A 16351-nucleotide genomic window follows, 5' to 3' on the forward strand; every position below is an offset into this window, starting at 1 on the left:
AAAAACAGGTTTTCAGAGAGGAGAAAACAAACAAACACGAGCGGGAAATCAAGACCCACTAAAATAAACTGATCCTGAGAAAAATATTGGCCTGAAACTTATACCACTTTTGACTATATTTTCTTATCTTTTAGACAAGGTTTTTTTTTTTGTTTGAGTACGGACCAGGGTTGTTGTCAAGTCGCACGGTTTTCGCTTGATTTTGTCCTGAAGCCGCTGCGGATTTGTCCCAAGTCCGAATCCGAGTCCTGAGTTTTACCCGGCACGAGTCCGAGTCCGAGTCCGAATCACTGAAATAAGGTTCAAATCTCAGGCTAAGTGAGTCGTTTTCACCTAAAACCGAGTCCAAGCCTGTTTTAGGGTCAAATATGAAATTCTCCAGTCTGACCCCAGGGAATTGTCTTCTCCCCTTTTGTATTTTTGAATTAAAAGGTATAGTAGTAATTTAGTAGATTGAATTTATTGATTCAGTCGTGACAAAAGTGTGTTGGACTAGAATATTGCAAATTAAACTGAAATTAAACCATCCTCATTATTCTGTTGTAAATTCAATTATAATCATTGAAATATTATTATAATAATAACAATCAGTTTTTCCTTTTCTTGAAGCACATTGTGTTTTCCTTCTAAACTGTTTGTCCAGTTTGAATTTAATCTAATTTAAGACGTTCTTGTAATGGGTGGTCACGTTCCATAAGTGTGATGCAGACGCAGAGTCACCCATAGGTGCTCCAGAGTCACCCATAGGTGCTGCGGAGTAACCCATAGGTGCTCCAGAGTCACCCATAGGTGCTGCAGAGTCACCCATAGGTGCTGCAGAGTCACCCATAGGTGCTCCAGAGTCACCCATAGGAGCTCCAGAGTCACCCATAGGTGCTGCAGAGTCACCCATAGGTGCTGCAGAGTCACCCATAGGTGCTGCAGTGGGAGGACAGTGGGTGGGCGGTCACAGCAAAAGGACAAACTATTTTTATTTGTCATTTTGAGCCGAACTAAGCTGCAAAAATGATTTGAGAGTCTGCGTGAGGGTCTGTATCTGCGAGGGTCTGTGTGAGGGTCTGTATGTGTGAGGGTCTGTATGTGCGAGGGTCTGTGTGAGGGTCTGTATGTGCGAGGGTCTGTGTGAGGGTCTATGTGTGTGAGGGTCTGTGTGTGTGAGGGTCTGTGTGTGTGAGGGTCTGTGTGTGTGAGGGTCTGTATGTGTGAGGGTCTGTATGTGCGAGGGTCTGTGTGAGGGTCTGTATGTGCGAGGGTCTGTGTGAGGGTCTGTGTGTGTGAGGGTCTGTGTGTGTGAGGGTCTGTATGTGTGAGGGTCTGTGTGAGGGTCTGTATGTGTGAGGGTCTGTATGTGTGAGGGTCTGTGTGTGTGAGGGTCTGTGTGTGTGAGGGTCTGTATGTGTGAGGGTCTGTGTGAGGGTCTGTATGTGTGAGGGTCTGTATGTGTGAGGGTCTGTATGTGTGAGGGTCTGTATGTGTGAGGGTCTGTATGTGCGAGGGTCTGTGTGAGGGTCTGTATGTGCGAGGGTCTGTGTGAGGGTCTATGTGTGTGAGGGTCTGTGTGTGTGAGGGTCTGTGTGTGTGAGGGTCTGTGTGTGTGAGGGTCTGTATGTGTGAGGGTCTGTGTGAGGGTCTGTATGTGTGAGGGTCTGTATGTGCGAGGGTCTGTGTGAGGGTCTGTATGTGCGAGGGTCTGTGTGAGGGTCTGTGTGTGTGAGGGTCTGTGTGTGTGAGGGTCTGTGTGTGTGAGGGTCTGTATGTGTGAGGGTCTGTGTGAGGGTCTGTATGTGTGAGGGTCTGTATGTGTGAGGGTCTGTGTGTGTGAGGGTCTGTGTGTGTGAGGGTCTGTATGTGTGAGGGTCTGTGTGAGGGTCTGTATGTGTGAGGGTCTGTATGTGTGAGGGTCTGTATGTGTGAGGGTCTGTATGTGCGAGGGTCTGTGTGAGGGTCTGTATGTGCGAGGGTCTGTGTGAGGGTCTATGTGTGTGAGGGTCTGTGTGTGTGAGGGTCTGTGTGTGTGAGGGTCTGTGTGTGTGAGGGTCTGTATGTGTGAGGGTCTGTGTGAGGGTCTGTATGTGTGAGGGTCTGTATGTGCGAGGGTCTGTGTGAGGGTCTGTATGTGCGAGGGTCTGTGTGAGGGTCTGTGTGTGTGAGGGTCTGTGTGTGTGAGGGTCTGTGTGTGTGAGGGTCTGTATGTGTGAGGGTCTGTGTGAGGGTCTGTATGTGTGAGGGTCTGTATGTGTGAGGGTCTGTGTGTGTGAGGGTCTGTGTGTGTGAGGGTCTGTATGTGTGAGGGTCTGTGTGAGGGTCTGTATGTGTGAGGGTCTGTATGTGTGAGGGTCTGTATGTGTGAGGGTCTGTGTGTGTGAGGGTCTGTGTGTGTGAGGGTCTGTATGTGTGAGGGTCTGTGTGAGGGTCTGTATGTGTGAGGGTCTGTATGTGTGAGGGTCTGTGTGAGGGTCTGTATGTGTGAGGGTCTGTGTGTGTGAGGGTCTGTATGTGTGAGGGTCTGTGTGTGTGAGGGTCTGTGTGTGTGAGGGTCTGTATGTGTGAGGGTCTGTGTGTGTGAGGGTCTGTATGTGTGAGGGTCTGTGTGTGTGAAGGTCTGTATGTGTGAGAGTCTGTGTGTGTGAGGGTCTGTGTGTGTGAGGGTCTGTATGTGTGAGGGTCTGTGTGAGGGTCTGTATGTGCGAGGGTCTGTGTGAGGGTCTGTGTGTGTGAGGGTCTGTGTGTGTGAGGGTCTGTGTGTGTGAGGGTCTGTGTGAGGGTCTGTATGTGTGAGGGTCTGTATGTGTGAGGGTCTGTATGTGTGAGGGTCTGTGTGAGGGTCTGTATGTGTGAGGGTCTGTGTGTGTGAGGGTCTGTATGTGTGAGGGTCTGTGTGAGGGTCTGTATGTGCGAGGGTCTGTGTGAGGGTCTGTATGTGCGAGGGTCTGTGTGAGGGTCTGTGTGAGGGTCTCTGTGAGGGTCTGTGTGTGTGAGGGTCTGTGTGAGGGTCTGTATGTGCGAGGGTCTGTGTGAGGGTCTGTGTGAGGGTCTGTGTGAGGGTCTGTGTGAGGGTCTGTATGTGTGAGGGTCTGTATGTGTGAGGGTCTGTGTGAGGGTCTGTATGTGTGAGGGTCTGTGTGAGGGTCTGTATGTGCGAGGGTCTGTGTGAGGGTCTGTATGTGCGAGGGTCTGTGTGAGGGTCTGTGTGAGGGTCTGTATGTGCGAGGGTCTGTGTGAGGGTCTGTGTGTGTGAGGGTCTGTGTGTGTGAGGGTCTGTGTGTGTGAGGGTCTGTATGTGTGAGGGTCTGTATGTGTGAGGGTCTGTATGTGTGAGGGTCTGTGTGAGGGTCTGTATGTGTGAGGGTCTGTATGTGTGAGGGTCTGTATGTGTGAGGGTCTGTATGTGTGAGGGTCTGTGTGTGTGAGGGTCTGTATGTGTGAGGGTCTGTGTGAGGGTCTGTATGTGCGAGGGTCTGTGTGAGGGTCTGTATGTGCGAGGGTCTGTGTGAGGGTCTGTGTGAGGGTCTCTGTGAGGGTCTGTGTGTGTGAGGGTCTGTGTGAGGGTCTGTATGTGCGAGGGTCTGTGTGAGGGTCTGTGTGAGGGTCTGTGTGAGGGTCTGTGTGAGGGTCTGTATGTGTGAGGGTCTGTATGTGTGAGGGTCTGTGTGAGGGTCTGTATGTGTGAGGGTCTGTATGTGTGAGGGTCTGTGTGAGGGTCTGTATGTGTGAGGGTCTGTGTGTGTGAGGGTCTGTATGTGTGAGGGTCTGTGTGAGGGTCTGTATGTGCGAGGGTCTGTGTGAGGGTCTGTATGTGCGAGGGGCTGTGTGAGGGTCTGTGTGAGGGTCTCTGTGAGGGTCTGTGTGTGTGAGGGTCTGTGTGAGGGTCTGTATGTGCGAGGGTCTGTGTGAGGGTCTGTGTGAGGGTCTGTGTGAGGGTCTGTATGTGTGAGGGTCTGTGTGAGGGTCTGTATGTGCGAGGGTCTGTGTGAGGGTCTGTGTGAGGGTCTCTGTGAGGGTCTGTGTGTGTGAGGGTCTGTGTGAGGGTCTGTATGTGCGAGGGTCTGTGTGAGGGTCTGTATGTGTGAGGGTCTGTGTGAGGGTCTGTATGTGTGAGGGTCTGTGTGTGTGAGGGTCTGTATGTGTGAGGGTCTGTGTGAGGGTCTGTATGTGCGAGGGTCTGTGTGAGGGTCTGTATGTGCGAGGGGCTGTGTGAGGGTCTGTGTGAGGGTCTCTGTGAGGGTCTGTGTGTGTGAGGGTCTGTGTGAGGGTCTGTATGTGCGAGGGTCTGTGTGAGGGTCTGTGTGAGGGTCTGTGTGAGGGTCTGTATGTGTGAGGGTCTGTGTGAGGGTCTGTATGTGCGAGGGTCTGTGTGAGGGTCTGTGTGAGGGTCTCTGTGAGGGTCTGTGTGTGTGAGGGTCTGTGTGAGGGTCTGTATGTGCGAGGGTCTGTGTGAGGGTCTGTATGTGTGAGGGTCTGTGTGAGGGTCTGTGTGAGGGTCTGTGTGTGTGAGGGTCTGTATGTGTGAGGGTCTGTGTGTGTGAGGGTCTGTGTGTGTGAGGGTCTGTGTGAGGGTCTGTGTGAGGGTCTGTATGTGTGAGGGTCTGTGTGTGTGAGGGTCTGTATGTGTGAGGGTCTGTGTGAGGGTCTGTATGTGCGAGGGTCTGTGTGAGGGTCTGTATGTGCGAGGGTCTGTGTGAGGGTCTGTGTGAGGGTCTCTGTGAGGGTCTGTGTGTGTGAGGGTCTGTGTGAGGGTCTGTATGTGCGAGGGTCTGTGTGAGGGTCTGTGTGAGGGTCTGTGTGAGGGTCTGTGTGAGGGTCTGTATGTGTGAGGGTCTGTATGTGTGAGGGTCTGTGTGAGGGTCTGTATGTGTGAGGGTCTGTATGTGTGAGGGTCTGTGTGAGGGTCTGTATGTGTGAGGGTCTGTGTGTGTGAGGGTCTGTATGTGTGAGGGTCTGTGTGAGGGTCTGTATGTGCGAGGGTCTGTGTGAGGGTCTGTATGTGCGAGGGTCTCTGTGAGGGTCTGTGTGAGGGTCTCTGTGAGGGTCTGTGTGTGTGAGGGTCTGTGTGAGGGTCTGTATGTGCGAGGGTCTGTGTGAGGGTCTGTGTGAGGGTCTCTGTGAGGGTCTGCGTGTGTGAGGGTCTGTGTGAGGGTCTGTATGTGCGAGGGTCTGTGTGAGGGTCTGTATGTGTGAGGGTCTGTGTGAGGGTCTGTGTGAGGGTCTGTGTGTGTGAGGGTCTGTGTGTGTGAGGGTCTGTGTGTGTGAGGGTCTGTGTGAGGGTCTGTGTGAGGGTCTGTGTGTGTGAGGGTCTGTGTGAGGGTCTGTGTGAGGGTCTCTGTGAGGGTCTGTGTGATTTGTGTCCTGACTACGACTGAACCCTTTTCCACGACTCATGTTTTTGCCGTTTACCGTTTATTCACACAACATTTTCAAAGTAAAACACAGGGAAATAGCGGTAAAACATAAAACAGAAATAGGACATGTTATAACTACACCTATAACTACACCTGTAACTACACCATTTCACGTCGTGGCGTTTTTGGGATTCAAGGTGGAAACGAAACAGTGACATCTGCATTTCAGGAGCTGCGAAATAAAATCAACCCTCGTCTCCGCTTCTGCCTCGACAAGACATCGCCGAACGCCAAACGCACCTCCGCCGCCGCCCGCACACATCCGCGGGTTCATATTGTGCGACGCCCGTGCCCTCTTCCCCCCCCCCCGCCCACCCGTCTCACTCTCGCCACAGAGACGAGGCGGGAGGAAGAGGCGGCAAGGGAGGAGGGAAAGTAAATGAGATCGCGATGAGATGCCAAGGTGCATTAGGAGCGAGGAGTCGAGGAAGCAGGCCTGTAGGGGGAAGGAAAGGAGGTGAGAAGGCGAGGAGGCAGGGGGAAGGAGAGACGGAGCGGGTGGAAGAGCCGTACGGACACCTCCCCGAGACGTATTAGTGTTTGCAATGTCAGCGCGGGACACGGAGGGAAGAGGAAGAGGAAGAGGAAGAGAGAGAGAGAGATATTAGACGAGGGAAGAACAAAGGAATCGGAACGGTTCAAAGAAGGTGTGAGTCTAGTGGTGATAATGGTCCAGTAAATGCAGCCGTTTGAAGGTTTTATCTTGGTATCGTGGCCAACTTTGAAAGAATGGCCTTTGTTTTTCATCTGCTGTTTTAAATCTGTGATCGACAAAAGAAATTAATCGTCAACTAAAGACTTAAGCATCGATTTGTCAAGTAAAGAGGCGAAAACGATGAAGTATCTCTACGATCAGAGCAAATATCCCACCTAAACTGCACAGATCACAAACTCACAGACGCGCGTACAAGTGAACTGGGTATTTAGAAGTACAAAATGGAGGTAAAACTCTTGAGTTCCTTCAAATCTTTAAGCGCAGTCAAATAATCATTGACACCATCGATTTTTCAAGTAAAGGGGCGAAAAGCTCTGAAAACGACGAAGTATCTCGACAATCAGAGCAAAATATCCCACCTAAACTGCACAGATCACAAACTCACAAACGCGTACAAGTAAACTAGGTATTTCGAAGTACAAAATGGAGGTAAAACTCGCAGTAAAGTAATAATTGACACCATCGATTTAAGGCGTTCAGCTCGTCGTGACGTAACTCACTATTTGTCAAGTAAAGGGGGCGAAAAGCTCTGAAAACGATTTAGAAATATCTCCACGATCAGAGCAAATATCCAACATAAACTGCACTCTCAAGATCACAAACTAGGTATTTAGAAGTACAAAATGGAGGTAAAACTCTCAATTTCATTCAAATCTTTTGGCGCAGTCAAATAATCATTGACACCATCCTTTTTTCAAGTAAAGGGGCAAAAAGCTCTGAAAACGATGGAGTATCTCGACGATCAGAGCAAATATTCGACCTAAACTGCACAGATCACAAACTAGGTATCTAGAAGTACAATATGTAGATAAAACTGCCAATTTCCTTCAAATCTTTAAGCGCAGTGAATTCATCCTTGACACTATCGATTTAAGGTGTTCAGCTTGACACGACGTAACTCGCGAATACTGACTTTTTCCGCTTGGATTTCTCTGCGTGTTTCTTTTCCAACAACACGGTTAAAGCTCAGGTGACTTTGCACACGAGTATTGTCCTGCGAAAGCGGCGTTTCGTGGACCAGATCCGACCTACGTCCGCCGTCTGCGTCAACTCAACGATATGCCAAAAAGATGGACGTACGTTGTTATGTTCTTTGGAGCCGGATCGCAATTTTGGGATTTCACAGCGAATTGGTACTGCCTTAAAAACGTGAGTAAAGGTAAATCAAGTGTGATCTTTCCTCAGAAGGTTCACGCGTCACTGTATCTGGTCAAAATGAACCTGTCACTCACTCAGAACGTGTGGAAAAGAGTTCATCCGATCTCGTTCTAACCCCACAGACTCATGTGAAAACCGGAGATGCACCAAAGGGTTTGCGAGCGATAAGAACGACTCTTCACAGATGTAAAATCTGCTCCCGAGTTTCGTTTTCTTTCTCCTTGCGTTGGAACAATGGTCACTTTCCCGCTGCGTCCGTCGGAGTTGTTTCGCGCGGAGTCATTTACAATCTAAAGGTCGCACAGGAGCTGCAGCTGTGGGACCTTAATGCGCTCGCGTCTGGCAAAAACACACTTTTACACTTGTATTGGACGTGTTCTGAGAGCGATAAAACGTGATGTAAACGGTTTGAGCGGCGGATCCAGCACTGAAACACGTGAAGGTGTTCAACAGTCGGACACAGACAAGATTTATTGACTCTTAATCCATCGGTCGACATGTTTTTATGGTCACAGTTTGTACGAAACGCAGTTCAAAGTGATTTACAGACTTGAAAAATATATTAAAATTGCCGTTGACTATTTTAATAATACTTAGTCGTTATCTTAATCTTGCAGTGGCTAAAACAATGTGAGATGTTTTATCACAAAGACAGCAGCAATATTAATACAATGATCTATTTATTTGTTGATTTCCATCTCTCTTAATAAGCTCCATTTGTAAATATTCTCAGCACATTTTGACCTTCATCTCAAATGTACAATAAAATAATCTCTAGTCGACTGCGAATCAAATATTCATGAGTTGCAGATCTAATTGAACTGTTCTCATTATTGTCTCTTGTTTTAAGTTAAAAGACTTGTTTCTGTCTTTTTCACTCTTTGGCTTTAGTTCTTTTTCCTCCACAAACAAAAAAACAAAGGACCAGACAAAACGCCGCAGTTTAGACGATCGATCGAACCTTTTGCCTCGTATTTTACTCTTACAACGTCGTCAGAGCCACAAACTGCACGTTTATGCAAATAAGAATCCACGCGGCGATCACACTTTCCTCTCTCCAGAGCGATCACACTTTCCTCTCTCCAGAGCGATCACACTTTCCTCTCTCCAGAGCGATCACACTTTCCTCTCTCCAGAGCGATCACACTTTCCTCTCTCCAGAGCGATCACACTTTCCTCTCTCCAGAGCGATCACACTTTCCTCTCTCCGGAGCGACCACACTTTCCTCTCTCCAGAGCGATCACACTTTCCTCTCTCCAGAGCGATCACACTTTCCTCTCTGGAGCGATCACACTTTCCTCTCTCCGGAGCGATCACACTTTCCTCTCTGGAGCGACCACACTTTCCTCTCTGGAGCGACCACACTTTCCTCTCTCCGGAGCGATCACACTTTCCTCTCTCCAGAGCGATCACACTTTCCTCTCTGGAGCGATCACACTTTCCTCTCTCCGGAGCGATCACACTTTCCTCTCTGGAGCGACCACACTTTCCTCTCTCCGGAGCGATCACACTTTCCTCTCTCCCGAGCGATCACACTTTCCTCTCTCCGGAGCGACCACACTTTCCTCTCTCCGGAGCGATCACACTTTCCTCTCTCCAGAGCGATCACACTTTCCTCTCTCCGGAGCGATCACACTTTCCTCTCTCCAGAGCGATCACACTTTCCTCTCTCCGGAGCGACCACACTTTCCTCTCTCCAGAGCGATCACACTTTCCTCTCTCCAGAGCGATCACACTTTCCTCTCTGGAGCGATCACACTTTCCTCTCTCCGGAGCGATCACACTTTCCTCTCTGGAGCGACCACACTTTCCTCTCTGGAGCGACCACACTTTCCTCTCTCCGGAGCGATCACACTTTCCTCTCTCCAGAGCGATCACACTTTCCTCTCTGGAGCGATCACACTTTCCTCTCTCCAGAGTGATCACACTTTCCTCTCTCCGGAGCGATCACACTTTCCTCTCTGGAGCGACCACACTTTCCTCTCTCCGGAGCGATCACACTTTCCTCTCTCCCGAGCGATCACACTTTCCTCTCTCCGGAGCGACCACACTTTCCTCTCTCCGGAGCGATCACACTTTCCTCTCTCCAGAGCGATCACACTTTCCTCTCTCCGGAGCAACCACACTTTCCTCTCTCCGGAGCGATCACACTTTCCTCTCTCCAGAGCGATCACACTTTCCTCTCTCCAGAGCGACCACACTTTCCTCTCTGGAGCGACCACACTTTCCTCTCTCCAGAGCGATCATACTTTCCTCTCTGGAGCGATCACACTTTCCTCTCTCCAGAGCGACCACACTTTCCTCTCTGGAGCGATCACACTTTCCTCTCTCCTCAGCGATCACACTTTCCTCTCTCCGGAGCGACCACACTTTCCTCTCTCCAGAGCGATCACACTTTCCTCTCTCCGGAGCGACCACACTTTCCTCTCTGGAGCGACCACACTTTCCTCTCTCCGGAGCGACCACACTTTCCTCTCTCCGGAGCGATCACACTTTCCTCTCTCTTTCCTCTTTCCCATAGAAATGTGTCAGATGATCAATTCTGACAGACGTTTACTGTTAAAATAAAACATATCTTATTTAGATATATTTGAAACTAAATCAGTTAAAATATTATGAAACGTAAATAAGACGGATAAATATGTGTTTGAGTCTTTTCAGTGACACAAAAAGGCCATAAATGTTGCGTGTATTGCAGGAAGTACTTGGTGGAAGGAGGAGGTTCTAGAGTGAAACGTTCTCCAGTAAAAGTAGATCTGATAATATCGCTCTCCAAACGACAGGAAAGAGACAATGTCCCGCAGCAACAATCGTTTGTCACAACATCAATGAAACTAAAGCCGCCGTCCAAACTCTGCATAAGCCCTAGCACTACACCGGTGCATCCGAGACATGTCCTCCCCCAATGAGCTGCTGCAGCAAGGACGAGGCTGAGGGGACGAGGCCGAGGGGACGAGGCCGAGGGGAGGAGGCTGAGGGGACGAGGCTGAGGGGACGAGACGAGGCTGAGGGGACGAGAGAAGGGGGCGAGAGAACGAGGCTGAGGGGACGAGGCTGATGGGACGAGGCCGAGGGGGCGAGGCTGAGCAGACGAGATGAGGGGACGAGATGAGGGGACGAGATGAGGGGACGAGATGAAGCTGAGGGGACGAGTCTGAGGGGACGAGACTGAGGGGACGAGGCGGGATTCTACTAGTGAGGATGGAGAGGACCAGGTCTGAACCAGGTCTGGAACGGTTATGAACCAGGACTAAATCAGGACCAAACTATCGTAATACACAAGGATAATATAGACCAAAAACAGGGGACAAAAGCAGGGTCTGAATCAGGTCTAAATGAGGACTAAACTATAGGAATAAACCTGGGAAACATAGGACAGAACCAGGTCTAAACCAGGTCTAAACCAGGTCTAAACCAGGTCTAAACCAGGTCAAAATCCAAAACTAAACAGGACTGAATGAGGTCTAAACCAGGTCTCAACCAGGACTAGACCAGGACAAGACCAAGTCAAAACCAGGTCTAAACCAGGACTAAACCAGGTCTAAACCAGGACTAAACCAGGACTAAACCAGGACTAAACCAGGACTAAACCAGGACTAAACCAGGACTAAACCAGGTTTAAACCAGGACTAAACCAGGACTAAACCAGGACTAAACCAGGTTTAAACCAGGACTACCGCAGACCCCTCCTGTGAGTGATGAGGAGTGTGTGGAGGAGCGTGTGGAGGAGCGGGTGGAGGAGCGGGTGGAGGAGCGGGTGGAGGAGCGGGTGGAGGAGCATGTGGAGGAGCGGGTGGAGGAGCGTGTGGAGGAGCGTGTGGAGGAGCGGGTGGAGGAGCGGGTGGAGGAGCATGTGGAGGAGCGGGTGGAGGAGCGGGTGGAGGAGCGGGTGGAGGAGCATGTGGAGGAGCGGGTGGAGGAGCGTGTGGAGGAGCCGGTGGAGGAGCGGGTGGAGGAGCCGGTGGAGGAGCCGGTGGAGGAGCGGGTGGAGGAGCGTGTGGAGGAGCGGGTGGAGGAGCGGGTGGAGGAGCATGTGGAGGAGCGGGTGGAGGAGCGTGTGGAGGAGCCGGTGGAGGAGCCGGTGGAGGAGCGGGTGGAGGAGCGTGTGGAGGAGCGGGTGGAGGAGCGGGTGGAGGAGCATGTGGAGGAGCGGGTGGAGGAGCGTGTGGAGGAGCCGGTGGAGGAGCGGGTGGAGGAGCGGGTGGAGGAGCGGGTGGAGATGTTGCGGTGACTCTCGGTGAGGTGAGGATCAGAGCTGAGTCTGAAGCGTGTTGGTGCAGAATGTGTGTCACGTTAAAGCGGCAGCAGCTGGTGTTTCCACCACATGAGCCATAATCCACTGCAAACGTGGAAATGTCACAACTGCACAAAGATCCCACCAATTCTGAGTGTGAACCTATGACCAATTTAGTCAATCTGCTTTATTTGTGTTATTTTGGTCCCAAAGTCCCAAAGAATGTCCTCAAAGACGACGGAGCAAGAACAGGAATTATGATGAGCAATTTGAGAAAGTGGGAGATGCTGTTGTTGTTTTGGATGTGCAAAATGAACCGTCTATAATTAAAAGTGTTGAAAATGACATCAGAAAAGCTCATAATATTCATGATATTTGTGCAACGCTTGAACCTCTTTTACAGGAACATTTGAGCACATTTTAGCACATTTTAGCACTTTATTGCTTTTAAGATCGTTCCAAGAAAATATCAAGATGGTCATTTTTATTAATATCTCCCTCTCATATAGTGTAAACATTATAATATAACAGTTTTTATTTAAGGTAACTGTGTAATAAGGATAAAAGGACATTATAATTCCAGTGATGCACAAAAGAGCAGCAGGAGGAAAACAGAAACCCGCAGTCACATTTGAGCAATTATTAAAGAAAAACTCCAATTCTCACAATAATATTCCCACAATTCTGGACATTTCGCGACACAAAGACACATTCTAGTCCAGAATACAAAATAATCATATAATAAAATATGTTTTTCTTTCCTCATATTCAAGTAGCAGCAGAAAAAGAAGCAAACACGGAATTCTCGTGATGCCACACTTTGATTTAAATGCATAAAACAGCACCGGGACAGGGGCCGGGACAGGGGCCGGGACAGGGGCCGGGACTGGAGGCGGGACAGGGGCCGTGACTGGAGCCTGGACAAGGGCCCTGACCGGAGCCGGGACGGGAGCCAGCGCAGTATTTACGCGCCTTGGCTCCGCTCCAGGCTCCGGTTAATCACCTCCTCCCGCCGCCTCCAGTGCGGATGCTCCCGGGGACAGTTCACGGAGCAGAGCCGCTCACATCCCGGGCTTAATCCCTGAACTTTCCCTCCTCCGGGACAATGCGGAGTGTGCGCGGGGGAAACGGAGCGGGCGCGTCCCACAGACGGGAGAGCGCGGCGTCCACGCGCCGCTGGACAAAGAAAAGGCAAAGAAACCAGTTGCGTTCGGAGGCAAAAAGGCACAAATCCTGCCAGAATCACGCGTTTTAGGCGTAAAAAGTTCCGAATATCAGTGATTCACGTGAAAAAACGGGACAAAAGAACTAAATCCATCTTTCTATGTTTGATTAGAAATGATAAACGTGAAACTGCGAGGCAAACATGTAAAGGAATGTAGAGTTTTAACAGCTGAGATGTTGCTTTAAACAGGTTTATTTGTCCTTCTAAGATCTAAGATGTCCTTCATGTTCTGAAGATGCTTCAGAACATGAAGCATATTCGATCATGACAATGTGTCGCCAGCATTTTATTTATCATACTGCACTTTTCGAACACGGGCCTCACATAAACACACGTCAGTCATTGTATATTTGAGCGTGAAGACTTCTGGAAACGGCTTTTTGGCTTTTTCAAACGTGGCGTAGAAAGTGCCCAAAGTGGACAGAAAACCGCACGCGTCAGACCAACAAACGCAGCACGAAACATCACTAAACACACACTTCCTCACGCGGTGTTCGTGTGCGGTACAAAGATGTTGCCAGAAAGTAAACTGTGAGCAGGAACGACGTGTTCGACGCACGTGACCTCGCCAAAGTCACGGCGCGCCACGACAATCACCACAAAAAACAACAACAACAACGACGCGCAAATCCAAAAACCGAAAAAAAACGTCCCGCACCGCGTCTCCATCACAGCGGCGCAACGCGAGCCGCATCCCCGCAGCTTCAGCACCAGCCTCAGCATCAGCACCAGCATCAGCACCACGGACAGCATCATCACTGCGGCGCGCGGTGGGGCGGGGGGGGGACATAAAGAGTTTTGGGGGGTCCTTACCTTCTTCCGCGCGACAGTCCTTCACCAGCGCCAACAATAAAATCCCAAAGAGCGACGCGAGCGCCTCACGCAGCGGGTCCATGGTCGTCGGTTGTGCCTGTCCCGCGGGCTTGTGCTCATGTCTCTCCGGGCTCTCCGCAGCACCGTGCACCGGGGGAGGAGGGAGGGTGAGAGAGAGAGAGTGTGTGGCGGGGAGACGAGATCGCGGAGCGGGGCGAGAGCCGGAGAGTGTAGTGCCGGAGCCGGAGGGACGCGCGGGCGGTATATGGGGCTCGAGCGGGGGGCGGGGTCTGCGCGCGTGAGTGACGGCGGGATGGAGCCAGTGAGGAGGCGAGGGGGGAGAGGGGGGGGCAATGAGGGGAGAGGGGGGAGGAGAGAGAGAAGGAGCCAGGGGCAGGTGCTTCACTAGCGCGTGAGGGTTTGTGCAGGTCAGGGCCGGTTTAAAGTGAGATATTATATTATATTATATTATATAGTTTATGATTTATAAATACATCGCTTTATGAAATGTGTCCAGTGGAAAAGATTATATCAGGACTTTTAAAACATGTTTTGTTGTGCCATTGTTGGATTATTTGTCTTTTCTCTCTTTGTGTTTATTCTGTTATAATTCTGACTTGATGAACTGGACTTGGACTGGACTTGAACTGGACTTGGACTGGACTGGACTTGAACTGGACTTGGACTGGACTGGACTTGAACTGGACTTGGACTGGACTCGACTTGAACTGGACTTGAACTGGACTTGAACTGGACTTGGACTGGACTTGAACTGGACTTGGACTGGACTTGAACTGGACTTGAACTGGACTTGAACTGGACTTGGACTGGACTCGAACTGGACCTGGACTGGACTTTGACTTTGACTTTGACTGGACTTGGACTTGAACTGGACTTGAACTGGACTTGGACTTGGACTTGAACTGAACAGGACTGGATTTGGACTGGACTTGGACAGGACTTGGACTGGACTTGGACTGGACTTAAATTGGACTTGGACTTGGACTTGGACTTGGACTTGGACTTGGACTTGGACTTGGACTTGGACTTGGACTTGGACTTGGACTGGACTTGGACTTGAACTGAACATGAATTGGACTTAAACTGGACTTGAACTGGACTTGGACTTTGACATTGACTTGGACTGGACTGGACTGGACTTGGACTTGAACTGAACATGAATTGGACTTGAACTGGACTTGAACTGGACTTGGACTGGATTTGAACTGGACTTGGACTGGATTTGAACTGGACTTGGGCTGGACTGGACTGGACTTGGACTGGACTCGGACTTGGACTTGGACTGGACTCGGACTGGACTTGGATTGGACTTGAACTGGACTTGGACTCGACTTGAACTAGACTTGCACTGGACTTGGACCGGACATTGACTGGACATGAACTGGATTTGGTCTAGACATGGACTGGACTTGGACTGGATTTGGACTTGGACTTGAACTGGACTTGGACTGGACTGGACTGGACTTGGACAGGACTTAAATTGGACTTGAACTGGACTTGGACTTGGACTGGACTTTTACTTTGACTTGGACTGGACTTGGACTTGGCTTGGACTGGACTTAAATTGGACTTGAACTGGACTTGAACTGGACTTGGACCGGACATTGACTGGACATGAACTGGATTTGGTCTAGACATGGACTGGACTTGGACTGGATTTGAACTGGACTTGGACTGGATTTGAACTGGACTTGGACTGGACGGGACTGGACTTGGACTGGACTCGGACTTGGACTGGACTCGGACTGGACTTGGATTGGACTTGAACTGGACTTGGACTCGACTTGAACTAGACTTGCACTGGACTTGGACTTGGACCAGACTTGGACCAGACTTGGACCGGACTTGGACCAGACTTGGACCGGACTTGGACCGGACTTGGACTGGACTTGGACCGGACTTGGACCGGACTTGGACCGGACTTGAACTGGACTTGACCTGGACCGGACTTGGACCAGACTTGGACCGGACTTGGACCGGACTTGGACTGGACTTGGACCGGACTTGGACCGGACTTGGACCGGACTTGAACTGGACTTGACCTGGACTGGACTTGGACTGAACTTGGACTGGACAAAGTGTCTTTGTAGTAAAGCTGTCTCATACTTGAAAGTACAAGTACATCATGTGGCTCAGACTGATGTGAGTAAAGTATGTAATAAATCACTTTTGAGCAGTTTAACTTAAAAACCGTCTAAATCCAGTAAATAATCAAATGCGTGTTTATTTCACCCGTTTGTTCCCTAAACTCTCTAATACACGTCTCTTTTGCTGATTGAAATGCACTTTAATGAGATAATTGCGCAGTATTACAGCGTCCAATGGCGACACGCCCTCGGCCTGAAGCCTCCGTCTCCAAGTGTTGGACCAGTCGCAGTCATTTAACACCTTTCAATCTTTAACGAGGCACTAATGAAGGCGCCGGCAGCAGCCAGAGTCCGGCATAAAACACGCCCCTCCTGACCCTTCAGCTCCTGATTAAAGCCGGATTTAATTAGAGGAGACGAGGATGACGGACAATCTGCTGGTGTGAAGAGGAAGGACAGACATGAAGCATCAGGAACATGGAGCAAACCAGTCATAAGAGAAAGATGGACCAAAACGAGACAAGAAGAAGAGATGAGACGATTGGGCTTGTGTTCATTTTGACAAGAAACGTTTATTTAGTTTTAACCATTTTTTGTTGAAGTCAAGAATTATTTTGTATTATTATTATTTGTTTAAATATTTTTTTAATTAAACAAATAGTACAGAACACAAATAGAACAAAACACAAAACAGAGTC

At 50.0% G+C, this 16351-nt stretch overlaps 1 protein-coding gene across 1 annotated transcript in view; it reads right to left on the minus strand.

Moving 5' to 3' along the window:
- Positions 1 to 13699, minus strand: part of LOC140362203 (ephrin type-A receptor 7) — a 306144-nt gene extending 292445 nt beyond the window's left edge. The window contains exon 1 of the mRNA XM_072448279.1: positions 13546 to 13699. Within this exon, the coding sequence (XP_072304380.1) occupies positions 13546 to 13627 (82 nt within the window). The 5' untranslated portion in view covers positions 13628 to 13699. The remainder of the gene's footprint in view (positions 1 to 13545) is intronic.
- Positions 13700 to 16351: the final 2652 nt, after the last annotated feature.

The sequence above is a fragment of the Eucyclogobius newberryi genome, unplaced genomic scaffold (assembly GCF_026437365.1).
Source record: "Eucyclogobius newberryi isolate DKJ021-1_F unplaced genomic scaffold, fEucNew1.0.hap1 SCAF_16, whole genome shotgun sequence".
NCBI lineage: Eukaryota > Metazoa > Chordata > Actinopteri > Gobiiformes > Gobiidae > Eucyclogobius > Eucyclogobius newberryi.